Source organism: Chelonia mydas, chromosome 25, assembly GCF_015237465.2.
Source record: "Chelonia mydas isolate rCheMyd1 chromosome 25, rCheMyd1.pri.v2, whole genome shotgun sequence".
In the NCBI taxonomy this organism is placed as follows: Eukaryota; Metazoa; Chordata; order Testudines; family Cheloniidae; genus Chelonia; species Chelonia mydas.
Genome location: NC_057858.1, coordinates 12,667,854 through 12,686,349, shown reverse-complemented (window position 1 = coordinate 12,686,349; position 18,496 = coordinate 12,667,854). Strand labels below are relative to the sequence as shown.

The following is an 18,496-nucleotide window of genomic DNA, read 5'->3' as shown; positions in this document are numbered from 1 at the left end:
TCCATCCATCTCCATATACACCCCTCTACGTATCTATCCCCATGCACACCCTTTGTCTATCCATTGATCTCCATACACACCCCTCTATCTATCCCCCCACACCCATCCAGCCCCCTACACACCCTGTTATCCCTCCAGCATACTTCTAGAGTTCCCATCCCAGCTGTCTCTCAGGCCCAGAGCCTCCAAGGTACTTAGGGGCCTCCCCAGCCTGGGGGCTATGGGCGGATGCCCGCGGAACTCCCACCGAGATCAAGGGAGGGGGTTTGGGGGGGTTGCAAAGCCCCAGAGCCGTTTGCACTTCAGCTCACAAGCCGAGCCGCCAGCCTGCTGTGCACGCCGGGCCCGCTAGGCGGCGGCCTTGCCCGCCGCGAGCGGCCTCCGCCGGCTGGTTTGGCCGCTGGCCTGCCCGGGGCTGCTGGGCGCCGCCCGGCAGCTACCGGCCGGGTTTGCAACGACAACACACGACCGCAGGGTGCAAAGCAGCCACGCCCGAGCGCCCCGGGCAGGAAGGGTCAGAGGGGGGAGAAACTCGGCCCTCTGCAGCCTGAACCCCAGGTCCTGAGCACCGCCCCCCTGCAATGCAGAAATGTCATTCATTGCACCCCCCTCGGCGCTGAGCTGGGGGCGCTCCCAGGAGCCAGGTGACGCGCCCCCCTGCCCTGGGCCTGCGTCTCCGGAGAGACCAGCCGGGCAGCAAGCTGCCACTTGCACTTTCTGGTTTTTTGCAAATCCACCTGGGGCTAATCTCCCCCGAAACGTGAGCCTCGAGCAAGCCTATTGCAACACGCCCTGCTTTGCACCGGGGACCTTTTACCTCTGCAAAAGTTCAGGCTCCAAGCTCGACCTCCCACGTGCTTTGCAGAGCGGGGCGTTATGCGAACCTTGCAGCTCCCCCCCCCCCCCCCCCCCCGCCCGGTGCTCGCTTTGGAAAATGCATTCAAACCCAAGCTGAAGGCCAGCCCAGCAGCGCTCCCTGCAAGTCCCCTGGCAGCTCCGCTGCTCGGGAAAGTACACGGTGTCTTGTTTGCGTTCCCGGGTTTGTGAGGGACCCGGAGATTTGGAGGTTGGTTAATTCTCGGCCTGAAATCAATCTTGCCACCCAGGCAGCTCCCATCACGAGCGCGAGTCTGAAGCGAGTATTGTCTGCAGCTAGCAGCGTGTGTATCCCAGTAAAGACTGAACGCTTCCCCCCCCACACACCCCCTGGGGTCTAAGGTGCGTTGCAGAAGAAGAGAAGAGAGGACCCCTAGAAGGTCCAAGCCAAGGAAACATGATGCACGCTGCAGGGGTTGTTGTGAAACGAGTCACCAAGTTTTTGCAAGCTGCAGAAACCATGACTGGCTCTAAAACCTCATGATTAACTCACCCTTTCCCCTCCGCCGCCTACACAACACTACACTTGGTGCGCTTCGTTTTCTGCCTACGAGGTGGAATGGGTACCGCCCTGATCAAATGGGGGTGCGGGGAGGCAACGTACCCCTGCATAGCAGGGAATTCACCAGACAAGCTTGCTTTTTGCAGCTCCAGAGCTCAGTCCTGGGAATATATACACCTCCTCCCCTCCCACCCCCCAGCATCTCGGAGTTTGCTCCGGAGTGGAAGAGAATACTTGTTTTCCCTTTGCATAATGTCCCTGCTTTTCCTTTGCCAAATGCATCCTCGCCTGGACGTGGCTTTTTGGTCCCTGAACAGACCCAGCGCGGGGCAGGGTGGCCGGGGGCTTCCTGGGAAAGCGGCGCGGGGAGGGGGGGGGGATTTCCAGGGGCATGCATTTCCATGTAAACCCTTGGGATAGTTATCTCCTCTGAACATAGCACGGCTTCCAGCCCTGCCCCCACGGCTGCAAGCCCAGGGCTCTGTGGAAATCCCACGCCTCTGCCCAGCACAGGAACAAAACCTGCTGAGAAATGTCTATCGAAACTCTCGCTCGTGTGCTGTGTGTTTTGTGTGTGTTTTTTTAAGCAAATCCCTCCCTTGGAAAACTTCCCCCGCCCCACGTGGGGCTACTCGCTATTTTCCCCCAGCGGGAGAACCAATCAGCTGGCACCGGGTTTTTTCCCTTTGTGGCCGAGGAACCAATAGGAAAGGAGACGCCCCGCCCCTTCTGCAAGGCTATAAAAGGCGCCCGCAGCGGCTGCTGTCCCTGAAACTGTTTGGAGGAGCCGGGGTGTTGGATTCGGAGTGGCGCCGGATTGACTCGCAGCTGGAGCGTCTGACGTCGCGGGGAGATTGCCGCCGGGAGGAGCGAGCCTGGTTTCTCCAGTGGATTATTGCACGGCTCCCGCCGGCCCTCTGCGCTGCGGCTGGGGCCCTTGGGCTGAGGGTTGCTGCTTCTCCCCCCCCCCCCCCGTCTGCTCCTGACTCCAAGCCGCTGTGGATTATAATTGCAACATGACCCTGGAAGAGCTGGTGGCTTGCGACAACGCTGCCCAAAAGTAAGTGTCCCCCTCCTCGGCGGCACTGCCGGAGCATGCGGCGCTCCCCGCTGGCCCTGCGCCGGCCGGGCTTTGCGAAGCGGCTCCGCATTAACGCCGTCCCCCCCCTTGTGCCCTCTCCCCAAGGATGCAGACCGTCAGCGGAGCGGTGGAGCAGCTGCTGGTGGCGGCCCAGCGGCAGGACTGCCTGACCGTCGGCGTCTATGAGTCGGCCAAGCTCATGAATGTGTAAGTGGCGCTGGCCTGACGCGTGCAGGGTCTGATCAGCTGATGGGGCGGGGGGGGGGGGGTGCCCAGGTTTGGGGGGGGGTTGCTCAGCTCACTTAACTCTGCTGGGGGGGGGGGGGGGTCTGGGTGTGACAGATGCAAGAGAGACGCACTCCGGCATCAGGAGCAGCTGGGAGGTAGGGGGGGTATGGCTGAGACTCATTTCCTTAGATGGAGAGTCGATTTGTGGGGCCTGTCTCCCCCCCCCCCCGATCCTGACCGGTCTGCTTCCTCCCCGTGCCCTGCAGGGATCCCGACAGCGTGGTGCTTTGCCTCCTTGCCATTGATGAAGAAGATGAGGGTGACATCGCCTTGCAAATCCACTTCACCCTCATCCAGGCTTTCTGCTGCGACAATGACATCAACATCCTGCGGGTGTCCGGCATGCAGCGGCTGGCCAAGGTCCTCGGGGAGAGTTTGGAGGACAACAGCGAACCCCGGGACCTGCACTGCATCCTAGTGACGGTAAGTCCCCTGTGGTGCTGGGGGCGAGGGGTTGGGGAGGGTGGCCATCACCTGGGAGTCAGTCCCATCCCTGGAGGGGAGGGCTTGTATTATTCAGTGGTGCTGATGCAGGGCCATGTGACCTGGGGCTGAGCCAAGGTGCTTCAGTGATGTGTATGTTACCGAACAGCAGGGGTGTGGGTCACCGCTCAAGTATGTCTCGTGAATGGGCTGGGGTGACGTCCAGGAGGTTTGCGTTTTGTTGTTGCTAACGGTTGGATCTGTGTGTCCTCTCCCACCAGAATCCCCACACCGATTCCTGGAAGAGCCAAGGGTTGGCGGAAGTGGCCAGTTACTGCGAAGAAAGCCGCTGTAACAACCAGTGGGTCCCCTATGTCTCGCTGCTGGAGCGTTGAGCCGGGCACTGCCTTCTCGTTTTGTGCTGAATTCATGTTTTTTAACAAAAACGACAACATTTTAAAAAATAAAAAACCACCCCATCAAAATAAAAGCTAAGGAGTAACGGAGAGGAGAGAGCCTGGGCCGGCAGCGACAGTGTGCGTGGAAAGGGAGGAGCGCCGGGGGACTGGCGATGGCAAAGGGGCTGTGACAGCAAAGGGGCTGTGACTGCGTGGAGACCGTTAAAGGAGGAGCAGGCGGGCAGGAGACATGCTTGGGGGAATGGCTGAGTCAAGGCGACTGACTCCTCAGATGTGAAGAGCGCTCGAATCCTGTACGCAAGGCACGACGTGTTTCTCTGACGTGTTTCTCTGTCTGCGTGGGGTGTGGATGCCACTGATCCATGGCAAAAGACTGGATTTCCCTCCGCTCCCTTTCTCTGCAGCAGGAGGGGGCATGACCACATTTTGCTAAGGACTTAATGTGGCAGGGTGGGGAAGAGACTGGATTTTTATTACATTTTTTGCATCTGCTTTGTGTTGTGGATGGAAGACGCGAGGACTGAAAAGGACAGTTGCAAATGAACTCTTTATTTTTCAATGGACAGAATGTCTTATATTTATAAACTCAAGATTGCAATTTTTTTTCTTTGCACTCAAGCCACTAAGTGAGTCTATATATTCTTGTACAATGAACTTGCAATAAATTTCTGAAAGCTAAATATCACTTCCTCTTGCATACTTTTTTATTTTTTTTCCCCGTCCAGCTGTGACACTTCCCGGTCGCTGCGTGTTGCATCACGGCACGTCCTGTACTCTGTGATCGGATCAGGATGTAGCTGTGTTCTTAAACCAGCCTCCGGGAGCCAGCCCTGTTCTCGCTCTTTGCAAAACACGGTGGCTTTCTGGCTCGATGGCGCCACCACTTCTGTAAATTGACAAAGAGGCTTAAACAAGCAGCAATTAAGGGCTGGCCTGTTGCAAAATGCCATGTGAGCTCCTGGCTGGTGCAGCCTCCTGCCTACTTGCAGCTAAACAGGATTTTGTCTGGTTTCGGGGTGTGGAGGAAGGAGCATGGGCCAAGTTTGGAGAGTGGGGGGCTAAAGAGAAGTGCTAATTAGGTCCTTAAATTGACTCACTCAAAGGCCCCCCCCTCCCATTCAGGATCATGGATCATCAGTGTGTAGGTTTGACTAGTCTTACTGAAGTGCATAAAGTTTGTTTTTTTTCCTGGCATCTCCCAGCCCCTCCCTTTCAGCTCAGCCTTGTGGGGGGCACCACCATTGAAAGCCCCCCTTGTTGGGTGTGCGTTTCCTGGGCCTAGCTGCCCCTGGGCAGTGTTTGCCAGCACAGCTGCTGCTGCAGACCCATTTCGACCTACAAGTTCTTTTGACAGGAGCCTGGTTCTGCCCGACCCCAAGAAGCAGGGAGCACCGACAGAACAAGCCCCTAACTCATGCTAGCCCCTTTCTGTTGAGCCTATCAGGGCGGCTTACCCTGCGCGTGGCACTACCGGGGGCGAGTGCTGGCTTAGCACAGGCTAGCTGGGCTGTGGCAGGGGGTCCACACTATGCTCTGGGCCCTCATGGGGCAGGGTTAGATGGGGCTCCAAGTGTCGGTGGCAGGGTTGGTTCTAGGGCAAGACCATTCCCCTGCATCCAACCCCTCTGGGGCATGCAGAGTCCTTATGCCTGAGGCTTGCCTAGGCTGGGGCATTCCTAGCCTGGGATCGAAGCGTATTTTCCCCTCCAATCTGCATGCCTCTCTTCCTCCTCTGAGCCTTGTGGGCAGAAAAGCCCCCCATGGCCCTGCTGCAGGATGGGGGCACCAGCTGTCCTGTGCTAAACCAGCCCCTGCCTGTGTAGTATAAACAGGGAACTAGACATGGGGGGGGGGGGGGGTTTAGATGCCAGGTATTTAAAAGGGCATGAGCCACAATTGTGGGCTACAGCCAGCAATGACTGGCTGGCAAAAGTAGCCTTTAATTCGCACCAGCCATGCAGGCAGGCTCAGCTAATGGGAGATCTTGCCTAACAGCACCGGCTGCGTCAGCATAATGGGGGGGGGGGGGACCATCCCACCCGTTCAAGATCACTCTACTGCTTTAAATCTAGTCTGCTGGATTGCTGGTGTCCCATTTTACAGAGGGAGAAGGGGGGAAACTGAGGCGCAGAAAGGGGCTTGCCCAAGGTCGCACAGCAAGATTGTGGCAAGTGGAGCCTGGGTCTCCTGAGCCTCACGCTAGCTCCTCCTGACTGGCTGAGGTAATCGGTCAGGAGGACATACAGGAGTGACCTGCCCCATGCTTTGGGGGCTTGTTTGACCCAGGGGTTAGTGGGGTGGAGGAGACACTAGGGTTGGCTGCCCGGTGGCATCCGCCTTGCAGGTAATCCCCTTGGCTACCAGTCAGCGGCTTTGCACTTGCAAGCACTCCTGGGGCTGCAGAAAATACGCAAGTATGGAGAGGTGGGCCTGATTCTTCCCATGGGGGTAGGGAGCCCATGCCCTGGACACTCTACACCCAGTGGAAGGTGCAGAGTCCGGGCTGCTGAGAGCTGCCTTCAAGTCCCATCTCCTATTACGGTGAAGCCGACCCGCGCAGAGCTATCGCTTTCAATTCTGGAGGGTGACCTGCCTCCCGAGAGCGAAATAGAGGCTGAACAGCTGATTTCCTGTGGTCAGGGCTCCCCCTGAGAGCCCTGCCGCAGGGAGTCAGGTGCCGGCTGTGGGCTTGATGGGAAATCCTGTTGTTTCTGCAGGGAGCAAAGCGTCTGAGAAGACCTAAGACAAGAGGAGGCTTTTTGGGAAGCCGACATGAGAGAATCTAATGGAGTCAGGGTTCTTCTGCCCAAATAATACGCTTCCTGCAGCTCCCCCCCCCCCCCCCGCAACCTGCAAAATTTGCAACCCCCCCATCCTTGCAGCTTTGTGCCAGAGCTTGAAAATCTGGAAATGCAGCTGAGTGGGAACTGCAAGAAACAAACATGAAACTGATGAATCTCCCCAAACTGGAAGAATGTAAATAAATAATATGGAAGAAGGGTGCGGGGGGGGGGGGCTGTTTGGGGAAAAAGGGCAGGTGTATAAATTGCACATGCAGATAGCCGGGGGGGGAGGGGTCATTGCACACACACACAGCAGTGGCAAGTGTGCATGACGCACCTGTTTGCAGCCAGAGGCGGGGGGGGGGGGCATCCTGTATGTGTCTGTCCCTGTGTGTGCTGGCCCATGCATGTTCCTGTGGGCACACGTGTGGGTGGGTGTCCATGGGCGGGGGGGCTCACCTTGTGTGTCATTGGCCTTCAGTCTCCACTGCACCTGCACTCCTGTTATCAAGGCCCCAGTCTGTTCTCCCAGCTCCACCCCCTCCCCAGGGGCTGGGAGGGTTGGGAATGGGAGATGGAGCCTTGCCCCCCTCTTAGCCTGCTGGTTAGAATCCAGCCAGGGGGACTCCAGAGGGTGACCTCCCAAGCTGTCACCAACCTCCCCACCAGAGAGCTGCCCATGGTCCCGGCAGGGCAGCCCCCGGCTCGTGGGTGTGGGGAATGAGGGGGTGGCATGATGGGCGCTGCTGGGGATTTCGCTGACATGTAGGAAGCTGCCCTTTGAGCACAACCTCTCCCCCCTTCCCCAGGTTGCGGGGGCGGGGGGGTTCCTTAGCCTTGCCAGGAGCAGGCTGCCTCAGCCTCCCTGGGCCAGGGAACCCCCCCGGCTCGTGGCAGACCTGCTGTCTGCTGGGCAGCCACATGCCCACCCCCTCCACGCCCACGCTCTGTGCTGCGGGGGGTCTTCTCACAGCCACACGGGCTCAGCAGAAATCCCCTGAGCCGCCTCCAGCCGGAGGGACTCGGAGCCCAGTGTCTCCGTGATGAAGTCACCACAACCACCAACCACACAGGAGGCAGCTGAGCGGGGAGTGATGCTCACAACCCAGAGGGACAGAGCGGAGGCCGGGGGCTGACACCCAGGCTCCATCTGATCCTCAGGGGCCAAGCGAGGGAGGGACAGAGGAGAGGGGGATTCGGCACCCCCCTTACAAGAGACACATCCCCGCAGCCTTATGCCCGTCCTAGGCACCTGACCCAAAACCCATCACGGCAGCCGACAGGAATCTTTCCACCCGGGATCAGGCCCCCTTAGGGAAGCAGCCACTCAGGAGCTGTGCATCCTCCGGCCCTGCCCGGGGTCTTGTTAGAAACAGGGCGGGGAGCTTTGTTGGGGGTGGGGAGCTGAGCCCTGGAGCCAGAGCCCCTCCCCCCTGCCTTGGCCCTACGGTGGGGCGTGGCGGGGGGAGGTGTGCTGGCATGCGGGGCTGAGATCCACCAGCACCGAGCAGGCTATGAGGGATATCTGACCCGTCACTGCCCGTGCCACACCCATTCTGGGCCTAAAGAGAGGATTTGGGGGGAGGGGGAAGTATTTTCTAGTGGTCAGAGCAGGGGCCTGGGAGTCAGGAATCCTGGGTTCCAGGCTCAGCTCTGCCACTGACTCACTGTGTAACCTTTGGGGATGTCCCAGCCCTGCTCCGTGCCTCAGTTTCCCCATATCTGACATGGGAGTGATAACCCTACCTAACCCATACACCCTCCCTTCTTGCTGGGGAAGGAGCAAAAGCTGCTCGCTGCTCGGAGAGCCTCAGGCTCAAGGCGCTGGCAGCCCGGGCAGTGTAGCTATTTAATGACTCAGCCACCAGGGCTGCCGGTTTCCCAGAACAAACTCCATGGCCAAGGCCGGGTTGGAAGCATTCAGGAAGGGGGAAGAGCTGGGGATTCCCCTGGGAGAACGCAACAGCCGTGAAGCATTCTGCGTCTGGCCTGCCAGCCGCTGCCGAACAGGTGTAAAGGGCTATGCAAATAAAGCCAGGTGGCCAAACAAGCCAATGAGGAAGTGACGCAGGTGATTCCAGCTTAGCTCTCACCCGGGAGGCCCCTCTGGGTTCCAGCCCCACTCTTTCTGTTCAGACACTAAATCCTCACTCACACGTGTAACTAGGTTTGGTGGGTCTCAGCCTATCCCCCCTGGTGGACACATGCCCACAGCAACTGGCCTGATTAGCCAGCTCCCCCCGGGGACTATCTTGGGAGCCGGGGTGGGTGCTGTGGGTCAGGAGCGTGGTGCAGCGGGGAGCCCGGGACTGGACAATCCCAGGGTGGGTGGGTCAGGAGTGAGGTGCAGCGGGAAGCCCGGGACTGGACAATCCCAGGATGGGTGGGTCAGGAGTGAGGTGCAGCGGGGAGCCCGGGACTGGACAATCCCAGGGTGGGTGGGTCAGGAGTGAGGTGCAGCAGGGAGCCCGGGACTGGACAATCCCAGGGTGGGTGGGTCAGGAGTGAGGTGCAGCGGGGAGCCCGGGACTGGACAATCCCAGGGTGGGTGGGTCAGGAGTGAGGTGCAGCGGGGAGCCCGGGACTGGACAATCCCAGGGTGGGTGGGTCAGGAGTGAGGTGCAGCGGGGAGCCCGGGACTGGACAATCCCAGGGTGGGTGGGTCAGGAGTGAGGTGCAGCGGGGAGCCCGGGACTGGACAATCCCAGGGTGGGTGGGTCAGGAGTGAGGTGCAGCGGGGAGCCTGGGACTGGACAATCCCAGGGTGGGTGGGTCAGGAGTGAGGTGCAGCGGGAAGCCCAGGGTGAGGCCTAGGATAGCAGCTCAGAAGCTAGGTCTCTGGGGAGGCCCAGTGGCCCCACAGCCAGCACATCCGATAGCGCTGCTCACGCATGCTCCTAGCCCTGCTAAAGGAAGGGTCATCTCCTATTCATGGGGTGTCCTTGCCCCTGGGACCCCGCTCTCCTTTGGAGCAGGGCACAGGGCAGCCGGCTCGTCACATACCGCCTCAGAGAGCCCTGGTGGACTGAGATGGGGGGTGAGAGCAGGCGGTAGTGTGCAGAGGCACGAGCCTAGGCGTGCACACATTTTCACGTGCACCTCCGCCTGCCGTCTCCCCTTGCACATGCACAGAACATGCATGTGCATCCCCAGTTTGTGCACAAGCCTCAGGGGCTTGCACACCTGTGCAGGCTGCATGCACGAGTGTGTGTGTGTGTGTAGGCTTCTGCCCTTGTCCCTGGGGCTGTCCCCTCCTGCAGGGGACGGCAGTGAACAAATGCCGCTGGCATTTCCGGGGGGTAGGGAGATCGGCAGCTTGGATGACATGAGTTTGGTTGGGTCTCAGCCCAAGTCCGAGCAGCCATGTCATTGAGCCTTGTCGCCACTTTGGCCCCCGTCATTGGCAGCCTTGGCAGAGACCCCGAGGACTGAGTGGGCCATGGGGGCTGAAGTCCCGTTTCACCTCTAGTCCTTCCAGGGCAGGGGTAGGGGGCAACCTTTCCCTGCTGCCGCCCATACTTACAGGGACTGCCGGTTACTGGCTGCCCATTGCCGGGGCATCAAGCCAGCCCCTGTTGTCAATACCCTGCGGAAAGAGATGGGTTAAATAACCTAACAACCCTTGAGCCACGTCCCCTTATTTCACAGGAACAGAGGTATCCAAAGCTTTGAAGCAGTCAATGGAGCGACACCGATTTTGTCCTCTGGTGATCTGGACCATTGACTCCAATGGAGCTGGGCCGATTTACACCATCTGCGGTTCTGGCCCCAAGGTCGGTTTCCAGGGGTATTCCAAACACCAGTCTTCCTTAGGGAGCAGCTGTGCACTTAATGGCATGTTCGCATTTGCAAAGGCAGTAACAGCTTGCACGAGCAACAACATGTCACACGTTTGCACCATGGCTCTCAGAGCAACTGACAAAGGTGCCATTAGCCTTAACTTAAATGGGGAAACTGAGGCATGGGGTAGGATTTGTCCAACATCACACAAGGAGTCAGTAGGAAAGCCAGGAAGAGAACTCTCCCTGCTCCAATCTCTAGGCAACATCATCCTCCCAGCATCCGGGGGCGAACCCAGGATTCCTGGCTCCCCATCCCCTGCTCTCCCTCTGAGAGCCAGGAATAGCACATGGGAATCATGAATTCTAGTTCCCCTGCTCTAACTATTCACGCTCATTCTTCTACCAGAACCCAGGTGTCCTGAAGCCCACCCCTCCCCCGCGCTAGTTATTAGACTAGGTGTCTGAGCTATAACGGCCCGTTTGCCACTTGTCCACCTGCAGGAAACACGCAGCTTAAAAACCCTGCCCAGCTCCAGCTCTGAGCTGGCTCTAAAGTGTAGCACGCGAGGTCAGCACTTCCTCCTCCTTGGTTTCACTCCTGCATGCACAGCTTCCCTGCTCACCCCCCCCCACCCCCCGCCACACACACACTCACACTCACACCTTCCCTTCCTTGCTTGGAACGCTGTCTTGCCACCCTCAGTGCTGCTGATGACAATCACCCTCATCAGCAAACAGCGTGAAAGTTTGGTGTGGGAGGAGGGAGAGCGGGGTCCGACAGATACTGACGAGGCATGTTCGTTAATGACACCCCCACCCCTAGCACCTTCCAGCCAAGGATCTCCAAGCACTTCCCCAATAGCAACAAATGAAGCCTCACAGCACCACTCAAGAAGTATTTCACCTTTTTTTTGCAGATGGGGAAACTGAGGCGCAGAGCAGTGACGTGCACAAGGCCACACAGAGAAGCAGAGCTGGGCATAGAACTCAGGAGTTCGGACTCCCAGTCTCCCCCTCCAGCCGCCCCAGATGTGGCGGCATTTCAGCGCTGTGGGGGTGCATTTATTTTGGGCTCCTCACCCCCGGTGCACAGCAAATTGGGAATGCAGGATTTCAGTGAACGCCCGGAAACAGAGCCAGCTTTCTCTCTGCGTCTCTCCACTGTGCACCATGTCCCACAGCCAGCCTGCTCTCCGCCACCTGCCGCTCCTCGCTTCCACCACACTCGCTGCCTCTGTCACCCCCACACCGACCCGTGATGACCCCGGGCCCTTGGGAGGGAAGAACATTGTGTTCCAAAGGTGGCACTAACCAGCATCTCTGCAGCTTCCAAAGGCAGGGGCTGGAGCGCTGATAAGGACTCACACCCTGCAAGCTGCTGCAATCAGCTTTCGCCAAAGCAGAGGGGCGAATCTAGGAGCCTGCAAAGAGCTCTGCTGGTTGGGCCTCTCGGAGCCGCATGGAACCAGCTCTGGCTTCCCCCAGGACCTTGTTTTTGGGGTGGGGGGTGAAGCTGGTGCTGCTAGGATAGGCCATGCGGTGCATGTCAGCTTCACCCAGGGGCAGGGAGTTAGTCCCAGCTGATCAGTATGCCCCCCTCCTTAGCCCTGTTTTGAGGACAGAAGGGCTGCAGGAACTCTTGGGTGAATTTCACCTCCAGTGGCTAAGCGCCAGGGGCACGCGAGGCCCTGCAGCGAGCCCTCGCTGTTCAGGAGACTCCCTGTCTCGCTGCCGGTTAATGATTAGTTACGCACTGGTAAGGCGTTGGTCCTGCTCGTCCCGTTCCTCCCCCTTCTTGGTTCACTGTTCAGCACAGAAGCTGCCTCTGCCAGGTTCAAGCCAGCCGGGAGGGGTCCCGGTGGCGGGCGACGGGCACGTCCTGGGGCCGGGATGCAAGCAGCCTTGGCAGGCCATAGCCTGCCAAAGGAAAAGGAAAAATCTGGTCACCAGGCTTGGTGCAAAGTGGATGGGCCCCGGCACAGCGCCATCCCCAGAGCCCCGCCAGGTGGGACCCAGGACTTCTGGCCCAGCCCGTGACCTTAGCAAGCAGGTTGGTGGAGAGGAGAGTGTGATCCTGCTCCCAGCACAGGGCAATGGCAAAGACCTGGTCACCCTGCCGCCTGGCAGAGCGGGCAGCGGCTGTTTGCATGGAATTCCTGGCTGCCTGGGCACAGAGCTGAGCAGCCCCACCCCCAGAATAGAGGACCCCCCCCAGCAGAGAACAATGGAGAATTCCCCCCCTGGCTCCATCAAGAACAGGGGGAGCCTGCAGGGTGCTGGGCACCTTGGGACTCTGTTGGAGGGGAGGGGTCCATGGTTTTTGCACGTACATGGTTGTGCTGGGCTCTGGGTGTGTCTGTGCATGCACGGGTTTGCGTATGCGTGTGTGCACGGGGGTTGCACATCTTGGCTAGCTCAAGCCCTGAGCCTCCATTGCTCCCCACGAGCTCAGCTCCCAGTTCAAGCAGCAGAGAGGGAGACGCTGTTGGCGCCCTGACCTGATTTAACCGGCTGCTCTGTTCCAGCTTCACCCCAGGGCTGGGCTGGGAGCAGAGGCAGCTTTGCACATCCACTTGATCACAGGCCCATGGCACCTCTCTGCATCAGCCCCACCAGGCCACATGCACAATACAGCCCCTCAGCGGGGGGAGGAACTGGTCTGCAGTCGTGTCAGTGGGAGGAAAGCGCCTTCCTGGCCCGTGGGTTCAGCTCCGAGGTCCCTGAAAACTGAGGGCTGCATCCTCAGCTTGTCCTGGAATCTGAGCAGGCAGCTTGGCTTGGGCCCATTCCACGCTGCACGGCCTGCGCCTACCTGAATGTGGCTGGCTCCTGGTCACGCTCAAACGCTGGCACGCCCCGGGCGCGTGAACACTGCGTGCCGCTGGCATTGCACACCCTGGGTGCTGCACAGACCCGGCCCTGGCACACCTGGGCTCTGACACCCCCGGGTGCTGCAGCCACTCTGCTAACCCACAGCCCAGGACTCTGCTTGCTGCCTGGACTGCGGCGCCCCCCTGGAGCTTCCCGGGCGTGTGCACCCCTCTGTGCCTCTCAGGGCCCACCGCACACTTTGTTCCCCTGAGCGCCGGGGCTCAGGCCTGGACAGTGCCGGCCCACCACTCAGCTGCAGAAGCTCCACGGCCAGAGAGGCCAACCCATTGGCAGTGCCCCGGAGACCGGCTCTGGGGTCCCCTCCCCGGGCCTCGGCCCCAGCAGACGGATGCAGCCCTGAGTGCCTTGTTGTGGCTGCTGCTTTTCCTGCCCTGGGACGGATTCTTTCCCATACAAGGGTAAGAGGCTGGCCCTGGGACAGATAAATAGATAGCAGCAGGGTGATTCGTCTGGGACAGGAGGTAGCATGTCAGCTCTGCCAAGCCTGAGGCAACGTTCTGGGGCCTGGCCTGGATGTCCCGAGTTGCCAAGGAGGTGGAGGAATCCCGAGGAGGTCACAGAGCCCGGGGGATGCTGCCTTGTGCCCTTCACTCTCCAGGCTCCCACACTGCCCCAGAGCCAGCTGAGGAGAAAGGGCTTTGGGAGACGGAGGGGCCAGTCAGCAGGACCTGGACTGGACTTTGTCTCCCAGTCCCCCCTGCGCTAACCCCTAGACCCTTCTGTCCTCCCAGAACTGGGGCCAGAACCCAGGATGCCTGAATCCCAGCCCCTCGCTCTACCCACCAGATGAGTTTAGTGCTCTCGCACGTTTCACTTTAGTTACCCCATGATTACAGACATTCTGGGGGATCCCTGTGCTTAGTAGAATTGCCCCCTCTTTCCCCCCACCTCGGCAGCCCTGGCTCCCAGCCTAAGCCTGTTCGCGTTCCAGCCCCGAGCAGGGTCCCACATGGTTCCACATCTTGTATCTAGCCCAGTTTGCAACCGTTCCAGGTGGCTACAAACTCCCCATCCTCCCCATGCCAGGCGCGGCGGGTTGGAACCATCCCCGGCCCACTGCCAAGTTAAACCCAGCTGTGATTTCTTCTTTGTCTCAGAGGCTAGGGGCTGGCGTCCCTGTGAGACGGGCTCTGCAAACACCCCAGCGGGAACACAAACACTGAGGGCTCACCAAACCCGGCTGCCAGGAGAACAGAGGCAGGGTGCACGTAGCCGGGGTTGTGTGGGGTGAAGAAGGGGAGTGGCTGCACGCGCTGTACAGGGACAGGTGCCCCAGGGAAAGTGGGGGACCGGCACGCAGAAGAAAACACCGTGTCCTGTCTGCCAGTGAACCATGCTGCACACACACATGCACATGCATCCATGGGCACAACCTGTGTACACGCTATTGATACCTGGATCCCCCCCCTGCACATCCCCTGCAGCCCTGCCCCCAGCGTCCCGTCCCTGGCCCTCCACACCCCCGCCTGGCCCGCCCGCCCCCCTGCCCTGGGCATGGCAGGTTGGCACTCCCCTGTAATTAGGCTGCATCGTGCCTCGGTGCCGTTTGGCAGGCGGGGCGCCGTGCTGGCTCAGCCATTACTCAGCCCCACTTGGCTCCTGAGCAAGCGGGCGACTCGCACCCACCACAGACAGAAAAGGGCTTCACGGGCCGCAGGCACTTCCGGCTGCCCCGCCCTGCCCTCTGTGATGGGGCGATGGAGCAGGAATCGGGGGCTTTTGCCCTGGCTGATTGCTAGGGAGGCCCCGGACCATGGAGTCAGAGCCGGGCAGGAGTGCATGGGAGGGGCTGCTCGTGACCGGCTGCCTCAGTTACCCCAGAAGCAGTGACCCGGCAGCCGGTGGGGGTGGAGTCGAGTGGGGGTGGGGAGAGAGGGCCTGATTCTCCTCCCGCTTACACTAGGAAACCTGACTCACTACCCCTTCCCGCCCCCAACCACTAGCCACACACTCCTTGCTGAGCTGGAAGCAGAACCCAGGAGTCCTGACTCCCAGGCCCCTGCTCCAACCACTAGACCCCACCCCCCTCCCAGAGTCAGGTGTATTACCCAGGCAAGAAGTGGCTTGGACACCGCACAGGAGTGCCCGGGGGTGCCAGCTGCAGGGCAGTGAGAAACCAAGCCCGTCTTGGCTCAGCTGGGGGCTTTTCACCAGTCCAAAGCAGGGGTAAACGCCACTGTTCGGATCTGCCGTGGCAGGTAGGGGGGAGCCAGGCCCCTAGCACCTGCAGGGAACCACTGCTGCTTCACACCGTGGGGCGTGTGAGAAGAGAGCCAGAAAGCCAGGGTGCGTGTGAACGCCCGCGCTGGCTGTTTCATGCTGCAGGAAAAGCGGGTCAGTGCGGGAGGGTCAGCCCAGCCTGAGTAAAGGGAGAGCACGCTGGCTTTTGCAGAAGTCAGCTCGGAGGCAGCGTGGACTGGTGGGTAGGGGGCCAGGCCAGGACTCAGGACACCTGGGCTTTTTTCCCCCACCATGCCTCAGTTTCCCCTCCTGCCCTTTGTCTGTTTAGACTGGCAGCTCTTTGAGGCAAGGCCTGGCTCTGACTGTGTCTGTGCAGCACCTGGCACAATGGGATCGTGACTTTGGCTGGGGCCTCTTGGTGCTTCCAGAATAACAGGGGGCAGGGGGTTTCAATGTGCCGGGCCCTGGCCACTGGAATTCTAGTCAATGACAAACCAGCAAGCAGCCCTCCCCCGCCTTCTGGGGCTGAAAATTCCCATTTATTTAAAAAATGAGGAACCCCCTTCCCTCCCCCACCCCACGCGGTGCCCCTGTCCTCTGCTGCCCCCCTGGATCTGCCCAACGGGCAGGGGAGACGGGGCTCCGGCCCAGCAGGCGTGAGATCAGGCCACGGCGGGGGGAAGGAGGGGAGCAGTAAGGTGGGCTCCAGATAAACCAAAAAAGGGCAGGAATGCCGGGCCAGATCTGCCTCTTCCTGTCCCTGACAATGTCTCCGTCCTTATCTCAGCCTCTCAGGAGCGAGGGGGCCGCAGCTGGAGAGGCGCTCGGGGCAGCTCCTCCTGAGATGTTTCCAAAGCATGGGGCTCTGAGCTGCGGGGCACAGCTCGCCCCAGGGAGGAATCCCCTTCAGCCTGCCCTTTGCTGAGCCACTGACACTAGTGCAAAGTGAGTGTGAAATGCCGGAGGCAGCCCCATTTTGCACTAGTGCCACCGACTGCGCCCAGTGCAGGGCCCTGCAGCCACGCCACGCAGGATTTGCTGGGCCTGACGCTGACTTGCGTGGAAATGCTCCTGATTTGCACTGCCACAGTCAGGCCCATGAATCCGTCCCGCCTCTGGGCCTGAGTCTCCAGCGCCCTGCACCTCCTGCTGCTGCACCAGTGCACAGTGAGCCCAGGGTGGGTGTGAAACACCACGGAACGGGAGCGGCAATTTCGCCACCGGGGGCAAAGAGCGGGAGAGCCGGGTCCCTCTAGCCAATGCGCTGACCTAGGCCAGAGGGCCTGAATTTCCACCGCCCGGCCTCGTGTCATCATACACACTTGTGCAAAGTGAGTATGAACCACTCTCCACTGGTGCAAAGCACACTTCTCACTTGACAGCCTTCACAGCCCCCATGTATGTCGCAATGACCCCCCCTGCATGGTAGCTGCGTGAGCTCACTCCCTGCTTCATACCTCCAGGCCGCTGAGGAGGGGGCTGGGCTGTGAAGCCAGCACGTAAGACCCCACCCGGCTGCTACTCTTGGGATGCCATTCCCTGAGGACGCCTTGCTAAGCTCATCCCTGGCACAAGGCGTGCCCCTGTCCCTACAGGCAGCAGCCATCATTTCTATGGGACCTTACAAAGGGGGGAAACTGAGGCAGAGAAGGGCTGCGACATGCCCAAGGTCACTCGATGAACTAAAATCCAGCTGAACCTGCTCTAACCACTAGCCACCACTCCCCTCCCAGAGCTGGGGATAGACGCAGGAGTCCTGACTCCCAGCCCTATCGGCTCCAACATGTTCTTAAATCCCTGGGGCTGGAATACTTCACTTGGGTGCTGACTCATGTACCAGGTACCTGCCAACAAAATCTACACCCCCTCCCCCCACGGCAGCCCTTGGTACCAGGTAGGTCACGACCCAGGGTTTGTAGGGTGTTGCTGAAAGAAGGGGCTCAGCAGCGAAGGGGTTAAAAGGGGCCAGGGGCTGCGGCGAAAGGGGGAGCGGAGCCCGTGTCCGAGCCCGGGGCCACGTGACGCTCGGCTGGGGAGCTGGCAGCCACGCGCCCCGGCTGACAGGTTCTGTGGCCTCGTCCCTTTGAAGCGGCACCTCCCAGGGGTGGGGAGGCCCATTAGCTGGAGGATGCCGGGGGCAACGGTGGGCTGCCGGATTTCCGGCTGCGGTGGGAGCGTGCAGAGGCGTACGGGCCAATCCCGGCAGCCGTGGGCAGCGCCAGGGCAGCCGCCGCGGGGGGGGGGGTGTTATTCTCTGCAGTGTTACTCCTGGTTTCCTCGCCCCGGCTCTGAGCAGCTGCCAGGCGCAACGGAACCAGCTGGGGCTGCAGATCAGCAAGCTCCCGGCGTGGCCGCGGCCCGTCAGCTGGTGCAGCACATGGGCACTTGTTGACAGCCTCTCCCAGCTGCACCCGGGGCGCTGGGGCTGCTCGGTTGTTTACCTGGGCCAAGAGCACGAGGCATGTTCCGGCCTGATGCTCTACTCAGCCACTGCAATCAATGGGCCAGATCCTCCACGTAAGCCCTGTGAGGTCCCAAGACAAAAGGTGCTAACGAAGCCCCAGTGAGGAATTCATTGTCCTTGAGCTGCTGTCCACCACACAAAGGGGCTGGTCAAATAGACTTGGAGGCTAGGTCTGGGGCAGGCGGTTGAGAAGGGCATGAAGACACTCAGCCTGGTGGAGGGGGCAGAGGGACTGCGCTGTGTTCAAAGCGGAAAGGAATAATTAGACTCTGAAATAGGTCACCTGGTTTTCACAGGAGCTCAGCACCTTGCACTTCTGCTTCTCCCCACCCCCATGCAGTCAAAACTCACAAATACAGCCAACAAAAATCACAAGATTGGCTGAAAAATCACGAGATCTTAAAAAGAGTCACACATTCGGGTTTCACGTTCTTTGCCTTCTGGTTCCTGAGCCTTTAGGGCTGCATTTCTCCATGCCCAAGACGGCTAGAAACTTTTTTTTTTTTTTGGTTCTCAGTGGAAGCTGAGAGTCAGGTCATCCCAGGACTCTAGGGGCTGGTGATTTAAGAGAAAACACCCAAGCATTGCAAGACTCTCAGTAAAATAACTAGAATAAAATTGTGTGGTGAACACTTGAGAAACCTCTGGCCCTGAGCGGAGGCTCGCCTTGAAAAATCTGCCTTTTCAGTTATTCCCATTCCCCCGCATCCTATTTACACGCTACTCGGCCCATAAAGCTACCCAATGCTAAGTGTCTGCAGGCTGGGGCGGAGGGGAGAGGGGGGGTCCTTACAAAACACCAGTG

General features: G+C 59.8%; 1 protein-coding gene across 1 annotated transcript; it reads left to right on the top strand.

The window, feature by feature from the left end:
* The first annotated feature begins 2,116 nt into the window (after window positions 1-2,116).
* GADD45B (growth arrest and DNA damage inducible beta) lies at window positions 2,117-4,269 on the top strand. The gene is made up of 4 exons (XM_037885932.2): window positions 2,117-2,438; window positions 2,565-2,666; window positions 2,954-3,170; window positions 3,452-4,269. The coding sequence occupies exons 1-4, from the start codon at window positions 2,395-2,397 to the stop codon at window positions 3,563-3,565; spliced, it is 477 nt and encodes a 158-aa protein (XP_037741860.1). The 5' UTR covers window positions 2,117-2,394; the 3' UTR covers window positions 3,566-4,269.
* Window positions 4,270-18,496: the final 14,227 nt, after the last annotated feature.